The sequence below is a fragment of the Notothenia rossii genome (genome assembly GCF_949606895.1).
Source record: "Notothenia rossii genome assembly, chromosome: 7".
In the NCBI taxonomy this organism is placed as follows: Eukaryota; Metazoa; Chordata; class Actinopteri; order Perciformes; family Nototheniidae; genus Notothenia; species Notothenia rossii.
The window spans coordinates 27,858,267-27,867,767 of NC_136905.1; the positions used below are offsets into that span (position 1 = coordinate 27,858,267).

General features: G+C 46.9%; 1 protein-coding gene across 1 annotated transcript; it reads left to right on the forward strand.

Annotated features, from left to right (window-relative positions):
• Positions 1 to 6,371: 6,371 nt before the first annotated feature.
• Positions 6,372 to 9,239, forward strand: LOC307013866 (E3 SUMO-protein ligase ZBED1-like). The gene is made up of 4 exons (XM_079641423.1): positions 6,372 to 7,246; positions 7,391 to 7,895; positions 8,058 to 8,244; positions 8,392 to 9,239. Exons 1-4 carry the CDS (start codon positions 6,640 to 6,642, stop codon positions 8,863 to 8,865), a joined length of 1,773 nt encoding a protein of 590 aa, XP_079497549.1. The 5' UTR covers positions 6,372 to 6,639; the 3' UTR covers positions 8,866 to 9,239.
• Positions 9,240 to 9,501: the final 262 nt, after the last annotated feature.

The following is a 9,501-nucleotide window of genomic DNA, read 5'->3' on the forward strand; positions in this document are numbered from 1 at the left end:
CCCACCCTCCTGCTCGATGAGTTGGAGGAGGTGGCCGAGGCATCAGTCAGCCGCTGTCTCCCGTGCGAGGAGGGGCCAAGAGACGGCAAGAGACGGCTCCGAGCTCCCGTGCGCCCGTGCGTCGTCGCGGATGGAGGGTGATCCTCCATCCTCCTGGACAGCAGTCCGGTATGCCTGAGGCACAGTGACAATGTTGCTGGAGCAGGAAGTAGCCAATGCCACGCATGGACCAGTCAGGGCGGAGGCAGGTACGCTTCTGCATGTCGTAGATCTCCACGCCCTCGCGGATGGCCTCCATTATTGATGGCTTGGACGTCTGGAAGGCCCCCTCCAGAACGGGAGACCATAGGAACACACAGCGTGGGCTGAGGAATGGCTTAAACGGAGCCATCGTGTCACGCAACTGGGCGTAGTTAGCCACCTGGTTGACAAGGCCGAACCAACTCCTGATGTCTGTCGTGGAGCCTGGGGTGGGGAAGTCCCGGATGGCGTCCAAGTATTTCGGGAGCGGTTCGATGGTAGATTCCGACACCCTGAAGCCAGCGAAATCGTCGCACCTCTCCGCAAACTGAAGCCTGTCCTGGTTCAACACGATGCCCGACGGGCCGACACGCGTCAGGAAGTCGATGGTCCTCCATCAGTGTTGCTCCAGGTCGGTGTCATAGTGGATGGTGTCGTCCACACAACGTTCCTTGCATTCATAGTCCGAGAGGACGGCGTCAAACCGACGGTTGTAGCCATCCCCTGATGATAGGAAACCCTGTGGTGCCCTGGTGTAGCGCCAACGGCCGAAGGGTGTGATGAAGGTAGTGAGGTGGCGATCCGACTCACGCAGGGGGACACTGTGGTAGCCGTTCCAGGCGTCCGTGACGGTCTTCCAGGTGCCCTTCGGGACGCGGCGTGCAAGGTGGAACGGGGACTCAGTGGCGAAGGTCTCACGTAGGGAGAACTTGTTCAGGGGGGAGAGGTCCACGGTCCTGCGGGGGGAACCGTCGTGTGATTTAAGTTTGTCCTTTGCAGGCCACCGTAGCTGGTGCGCCACCCGGTGACGTGTTAAGATAATAGGCATTCAGTTGTTAGTCGGCATGCAACGTACATGTTCACTGTTCATGCTGTGGTCATAAATAAAGCCACCACTTGCCTATGCATTGAGAATTTTTTTTCCACGGACCGTGCTAATGCTAACTAGCTGGCTGAAGCTAGCCCCAGCTACAATGGCGGATGGATTTCGCCGTCCGGACCCTGTTATGTTTGAAGGAAACGTCGCGGAGAGCTGGCGGATCTTTGAGAGGGAATATGAAATCTTCATCGCCGCAGCGCACCCAGACAAGGCTGCCAGGACTAAGGCTTACATCCTCCTCAATCTTGCTGGACCAGAAGCCATTGAACGTGAACGATCCTTTATGTATGCAGCTGAAGTGTGCGCGCCAGGCCAAGACGGTGCAGTGATCTCCCCAGCTGAATCAAGGGAGGACCCGGACTGTTTGATAAGGAAATTCAGAGAAATATGCAACCCTCGACATAACAAAATAATGGAAAGGCACAGGTTTCATTCAAGAAATCAGAAGCAAGGTGAGAGCATTGAGTCATTCATCAGTGATCTGAAGATAAAAGCTAAAAGTTGCCATTTTGGAGACTTAGCTGAGGAACTAATCTGTGACAGAATAGTATGTGGCATAATCAATGACTCTTTAAGAAAAACTCTGTTGAGAGACAGTGAACTGACACTTGCTAAAGCTGTTTCAGTCTGCCGTATACACGAAATGACAGAGGAAAGCAGCAGGACGTTAGCTGTTCAAGCTACCAGTGTTGATGCAGTGAGACCTGTTTCTAGCAGAAGATATCAGCCAAAGCCACAGTCACTCGCTCACTCCCAGAGCATCTCTAACTGTAATAATTGCGGAGGCAGCCATGCAGCTATGCGAGAAAAGTGTCCAGCTTTCGGGCAAAAGTGCCATAACTGAAAAAGTGAATCACTACAAAAAATGCTGCAAGTCTAAACCACGCAGCTACAGTCATTCAAATAGAAATAATTTTAACCAGTCTGTACATGAAGTAACAGTGGAAGAGCCCACAACACACAGAGAAGACACGTTCTACGTGGATGGCGTAGATATCGAAAGACATGTTGATAGTGTTAATCCTCAAGCTAAAGACAAAGAAGAAGGATTTGTTTCAATTCACATTAATGGCATACCAACTGAAATGAAAGTTGACACAGGAGCTAAATGCAATGTGTTGTCTCAAGAAACGTTCACACAAGTGACCAATGGCGAGCAACTTGTGAAGCAAGAGACTGCTATAAACCTTGTTGCTTATGGAGGAAGCAGGATTGAGACCAAAGGCCTGGCCACACTGCCTTGCTGCTTAAAGGAGCTGCACCATTCGTTGCCTTTCTTCATAGTGAACAAAGATGTGCAGCCACTACTAGGATTTCGGGCATGCGTGGACATGGGAATTGTCACATTGAGCAAAGATGTCCACCAGATCACTACGGAAAGCAACACGGATTTCACCACACAGACACTCATGCAGTACAAAGACCTGTTTGATGATGAACTTGGAGAACTACCAATCACTTACTCCATGACAGTTGATCCTAGTGTACAACCTGTTGTTAGACCTGCCCACCGTATTCCTATTGCAATGCAAGACAGAGTTAAAGCTGAACTTAACCGCATTCAAAACATAGGTGTCATTGTACCAGTTACTGAGCCCACAGACTGGGTCTCATCTATGGTGGCAGCACACAAAAAAGACAAGCAGGAAATAAGACTGTGTATCAATCCACAAGACCTCAACACAGCGCTGAAAAGACCACATCACCCTATGAGAACAGTAGAAGAAGTTGCAGCACAGATGTCAGGAGAAGTGTTTTCTGTGCTAGATGCTAAAAGCTCCTTCTGGCACGTCTCAACAAGAAATCCTCCATGTTGACTCCTCCATTTGGGCGGTACAGATTCCTAAGGTTGCCCTTAGGCATTAGCTCTGCTAGTGAGGTATTTCAACGCTCGATGGAACAGCTATTTGCAGGTTACCCATGTTCTGTCATCGTTGACGACATCATCATTGGTGGCCGCGGAGTTGCTGAGCATGATGCCAACCTCAAGAAGGTGCTGGAACGAGTGAGAGAAGTCAACCTAAAGCTGAATCCAGCCAAGTGCAAGTTTCGCCTGGATCATGTAGGATATGTAGGTCACATTTTCCCAAGTGAAGGCCTAAAGGCAGATCCTTCTAAGACAGATGCAATCACTAACATGCCAGTCCCCACAGACGTTGTCTCACTACAGCGTTTCCTCGGTATGGTTAACTACCTCGGCAAGTTCATCCCGAACTTCAGCGACATCGCAGCACCATTGAGAAAACTCATCCACAAGGACACTGCATGGTGTTGGTTCCAGCAGCATCAGGATGCATTTGACCTTCTTAGATCATGCTTATCAAGTCCACCGGTCCTGTCATACTATGATGTCAGAAGACCAGTCACGCTCACCTGTGATGCGTCATGCTACGGACTTGGAGCAGCGTGCATGCAAGATGGCAGGCCAGTAGCGTTTGCATCACGCACCCTCACTGACACAGAGACAAGGTATGCACAAATTGAAAAAGAACTGCTAGCTGTCGTGTTTGCCTGTACAAAATTCAAAGACTATGTGTATGGAAAGCCTGTAGTGGTGGAGACTGACCACCAACCTTTAGTGACTATCTTAAAGAAGCCCATCCACACAGCCCCTGCCCGTCTGCAGAGAATGTTGCTCCGGCTGCAGAGCTACGACATCAGTTTGGTGTACAAAAAGGGCAAGTATATGTATGTAGCAGACACACTTTCACGTGCCCCAACCACACAAACATTTCAAAGCCCTGCTGAAAATGAGGCTTATGAAGTTATGTCTGTGAGCTACATCTCCACAGCCCGCTTGGAAGAACTCAGAAAGCACACAGCAGAGGACGAAGATCTGCAAGCCCTCAGTGCAGTCATTAATAGAGGATGGCCCATCCGACAGAATCAGCTCCAACCTGCTGTCCGTCTCTTCTTTCCCTACAGAGATGAAATGACAGTAGAAGAGGGAATTGTCATGAAAGGCCACAAAACTGTCATTCCTCAGTCCCTGCACAGAGAGTACATCAAAATAGTGCACAGAGGGCACCCCGGCATTGAAGCAACCAAACGCAGAGCAAGAAGCATCATTTTTTGGCCAGAAATGTCTAGAGACATCACTGAGGATTTGCTTTCATGTGCGGTGTGCAACAGCACAAGATTCCATCAGCAAAAGGAGCCCCTCCAGCTTCATCCTGTGCCAGATCTCCCATGGTCCACATTGGCAACAGACATCTTCGAGTGGCATGGAAAACGGTATCAGGTGCTGGTTGACTCATACTCTGGCTGGTTTGAAATCGACCTTCTCCGGGATGTGACCTCATCAACTGTGATAACTAAATTGAAGAGACATTTCTCTGTTTTCGGCACACCACACACACTCATCTCTGATAATGCTGGACAGTACGCCAGTCAGCATTTCAAGGACTTTGCAAAACAGTGGGACTTTGTTCACATCACCAGCAGTCCTGAATACCCACAGTCAAACGGACTAGCAGAGAGAGCAGTTCTCAGTGCAAAACAGCTGATGGAACGTTCACACAGAGATGGCACAGATATCTTCCTCAACCTGGTAAATCTCAGAAACATTCCCCGTGATCTGACGTTAGGCTCTCCTGCTGAACGCCTGATGTCGCGACAAACACGTGCAGCCATCCCTGTGAGCACCAAACTGTTACAGCCAAACCCAAAAGATGCACAACTAATCAGAACACAACTCCTCAACAAGCGGCTCATCCTAAAGCGCCACTATGACATCTCAAGTTCTCCTCTAAAACCCCTGGCAGAGGGACAAGTGATCAGGATGCAGACCCCAAAAGGATACGATCGGCTTGGCGTTGTCAAGGACGTGAGCGAGAAACCACGCTCTTACATAATCCAAGCCAACGGGACTTCATACAGACGGAATCGTCGTCACATCATTCCTGTTCTCGAGCCGTTGCCCCAGCAACAGCAGCCTCAAGATTTCGACCCTCAAAACACCGACCCCTCTATGATGGACTGTGTACCCCACACACCACAAACACCTGAGAGAAACAGCAGGCTGACACAGAATAGTTCCCCTTCACTACCAAGACACACATCACATTTCCCTTGCAACAACAGTGACACACCATACATAACACGATCAGGTCGCACATGCAAACCAAACCCTAAATATGTGCAGTAACAATGTTGGACAATCTTGTTAAAGTGATATGTTTAGTCATTTCCTTTTCCTGTTACCTGGTAAGGTATTTAGTAATGGTTTATTGTTTGTGTCACCAAATGCTAAAGGAATGTTCAATATCCTCTGCCTTAAATCTTATTTACGTTCAGATAGAAACATCAGCTAAAGAAAAGGGATGTAGATCATTCTCATATGATTAAGTTTGTCCTTTGCAGGCCACCGTAGCTGGTGCGCCACCCGGTGACGTGTTAAGATAATAGGCATTCAGTTGTTAGTCGGCATGCAACGTACATGTTCACTGTTCATGCTGTGGTCATAAATAAAGCCACCACTTGCCTATGCATTGTGTATTCCTTTTACATACACACATGCATGTATTAAGAAGTATCGACAACTTCTACAATGCTGACTGCAGTGGGACTCGAACCTGCTACCCCCTCCGATTCAAAGTACAGCACAATATCCACTGAGCCACAGCCCCCCCCTATATATACACACTACAGCGAAGAAGGCCTGTTGGATTTAACCAGCTCGGAAAGCACTGCCAGAAGCCCAACCTGGAAGGCCTGTTGTTTCTGCGCAGACACCTCAGCCTGGCGCGACATGACGTAAGCCTGGCGCGACATCACCATGACCAGATTGTCGTCCGTTTCCTGGGACTTATGAACAGACAACATCTGTTCGTCGTGCATCTCCCTGCTGGCCATGGCACGTCGGTCCTCACTCTCCTTGCTGGACGCGGCACGCCGGTCCTCCATCGCCTCTCATCCCGAGCCCGCTTTCCTAAGAGGACAAATAAGCAAGATACAAGATCAGTTTATTCTCCATGTAGTTTTACAACATACAAGGAATTTGTTTACTAGTAGGTTGTTCACGGAGACAACATTGGACAGTGTGCAGGGAGGGGCAGTGTAAAAAATGCAGGTGTAAAGTAGAAGGTAAGATAGGATCAAATAGCATAATATATATACACACACACTTTGTGTGTATACATGTATATATATACACACACACTTTGTGTGTATACATATATATATATATATATATATATATATATATATATATATATATATATATATATATATATATATATTAGTGGTGGGCCGTTATCGGCGTTAACGTGCTGCGTTAACGTGAGACTCTTGTCGGCGATAAAAAAAAATATCGCCGTTAATCTATTCTCAAAGTTGGGTTGGGAGCTGGGTCTATACTACGCAAGCTATGATGACTTTCACCTTGATAATTTAGCGCGGATGTATACCTAGCCGAATTGCACTGTAGGGGGCGAGATCGAGTCTTTGACCTGTGTTTCTTCTACTGTCTATGGATCTGACCCCGGTCAAATCAGCCACATTAAACGTGACATGCTAACATGGATACAGCAGGTATGAAGCCGCCGGGTTTGCTTCAGGGGAAATTTATTTTGAAGAAGCTTCCCGATGGAAACCTCGACAAAAATAAGGTTGTTTGCACCTTGTGCAATGCGGAATTAGTTTACTGTAGGAGTTCATCCAGTCTCAAGTACCACCTAAACGCAAAGCATCCCTTAGATAATGTGGAAGATGCCGGGCCAAGCACTGATGTAGCGCGGGGGAAGACTCGTCGTCAAACAACTATGTTTGAGTGCAACCGAGGCAAGCCCGTCAGCACAGCTCTATCAGCCAAGCTAACTAGTCTCCTCGCTCAGTGGATTGCCACCAGCTGCAGGCCCATTAGCGTGGTTGAAGATGACGGGCTCGAGCTTGTTCTCCAGGCGGCCACAGGTGACCCATCTTACAAACTACCTGCGAGGCGAACTATCATGAGGAGAATACATGACCAGCACGCAGAAGAGAAAGCTACGAAAGTTGAGAAGATGGTAGAGGCGAGGTCTGTAGCACTGACTGGGGACCATTGGACGTCCGTTAACAACGACAACTACCTCGGCGTTACAGTACACCTCATCGATGCTAGCTGGGAACTTCACTCCTTCGCTTTAGGTATGCTACGTTATGTCATTTTAAATTACATAATTTAATTTCGTAGCCTTTTAATTACCACCACGTTATGTTTGCTTCTTGATAATTGCTAGTTTTTTACTACTAGTAGTGAAATTATTCTAATTTACTTTGTCTGTCCGTTAGGTGTGATGAAAACAGAGGAGCGTCACTTTGCAGAAGCGTGTGCAAGGCAGTTCCTCGACGTCGCTAATCAGTGGGGGATAACTGACAAAATAAGCACTATTGGAACAGATAGCGCTCCTAATATGGTGGCAGCAGGGAGGATACTTCCATTCGAGCACTTGCCCTGTGTTGCGCATGTTGTACAGAGAGCTATTGTAATGTCACTTCGGGAAGGTGGTTTTGATGGTGCACTGGCCAAGTGCCGTAAAGTGGTCGGACATTTCAAACACAGTCCGGCCAACTCAGACGAGCTAAATGTCCAACAATCCTCCCTTGGACAAGTTAAGGAGTCACTCGTGCAAGATGTTCCAACACGTTGGAATTCCACTCTTGAGATGATAAAGCGCGTGAGGCGCAACAGAGACGCACTGCACACAACGCTGTCGCTGCAGAAGCACAACCTGGCCCTCCCAAATGCGGATTATGAGAAGTTGGCAAAGCTAGAGAAACTGCTGGAGCCATGCAGGTCTACAAAGATAGTGTGTTCATGAATTGGCATACAAGTTTTTAAATGTCACTTTGTATGTAAGAAACACCTGCCCTTAAATGTGTAATCTGAGTTAAATTAATCTGTCACTAATAATTTTTTGCTGTCTGTCTGTCTGTCTGTCTGTCTGTCTGTCTGTAGGTACATCACTGAGCTCCTTGGTGGAGATAAGTATGTATCCTGCTCTGTGGTTCTACCTGCCCTGTGCCACCTCCAGCACGCGATGAACATCTCAGATGATGATCCTGCCTATATTGTGCGATTCAAGGCTGCCTTCATCAAGGACCTCAACCAGCGGAGGGAGAAAATAAACCTGGAATGGCTTAAGGTATGTCAGAGTGACCAGAAGAGGACTACATTGTATGACCATAATAGACTGTAAAGCCAGATGAATAAGTCATGAAGAAATATGGAGGTTGGATTTGGAAAGTGACATTTTCATCAATCAATAATTATTATTTTTTATTCATCAAAGGTGGCGACTGCTCTAGATCCACGATTTAAGGACCTCAAGTGCTTGCCCAGAGCAGAGAGGGAGCCAGTGTGGGCAAAGCTAAGTGCGTTGATGAAGGGAGAAGAACCTGCTCTGCAGCCACTCAGGGAGGAGAACCCTGAGCCACCCAAGAAGAAAACAGCCCTGCTACTGATGGGATCCGACTCAGAATCAGATGAGGAGACACCAGAAGATAGTACAGTGGAGAGGTACAAGGTAGAGCCCAGTGCCAGTCTAGATCAGTGTCCACTGAAGTGGTGGTCGGAGCACACTGCTATCTATGGTAAGATGGCCCAAATTGCCCGTAAATACTTGGGGACTCCTGCCACAACTGTCCCATGCGAGAGACTTTTTTCTTTAGCAGGCCATATTGTGCAGAAGAGGAGAGCTCTTTTGTCAACAGAAAATGTGAACAAACTGGTCTGCCTGAGTGACTGGTGGAAGAAGGAGAGATAGAGCTTTGACTGACACAAAGCTACTGACTGTAAACAGTTCATTACAACCTGTTATATAGGCCTACTGTTCAACTAAAAATAAACAGTTAATAAACACAAGTACATCTCATTGTCATTGATTTATTTTCATCACCAATTATCATAGAACAGCTTTCTCAAGCAGTTTGTGATGCATTTTGGAAACTGGAGATGAGCCCCTGGTCTAATGCACCACCTGGCTTGAGAAACCCGTTCTCAAAGACTTACTTTTAGTCATTATTTGGGTAGCACACATATTCTGAATGCCTTCGGCAGAATTCAAATGAGCCATTTTAATCTAGATTAATTCCAAGAATACAGTGAGATTAATCTAGATTAAAAAAATTAATCTATGCCCACCACTAATATATATATATATATATATATATATATATATATACACACATACACTGTGTGTGTGTGTGTGTGTGTGTGTGTGTGTGTGTAGTGCCCTTATTTATTGTTTTGTATTTGTGAAGAGTGCTTAATGTATGCTTGAACTTTGTCATGCGACCTCTAGCCCGGAAGTTTACGTTTGTGAGAGAGTGAAAAAAGGCGCTAAAAGTGTAAACAATGTATTTTCATAATGTTTCATAATTGTACCAAGATGGAAATAAAC

Bases quoted from the DNA above. Each gene is read 5' to 3' on its own strand.
- LOC307013866 (XM_079641423.1), top strand. From the start codon at position 6,640: ATGGATACAGCAGGTATGAAGCCGCCGGGTTTGCTTCAGGGGAAATTT. The intron at 7,247-7,390 runs GTATGCTACGTT...TCTGTCCGTTAG, and splicing joins ACTTCACTCCTTCGCTTTAG to GTGTGATGAAAACAGAGGAG. The intron at 7,896-8,057 runs GTCTACAAAGAT...GTCTGTCTGTAG, and splicing joins AAACTGCTGGAGCCATGCAG to GTACATCACTGAGCTCCTTG.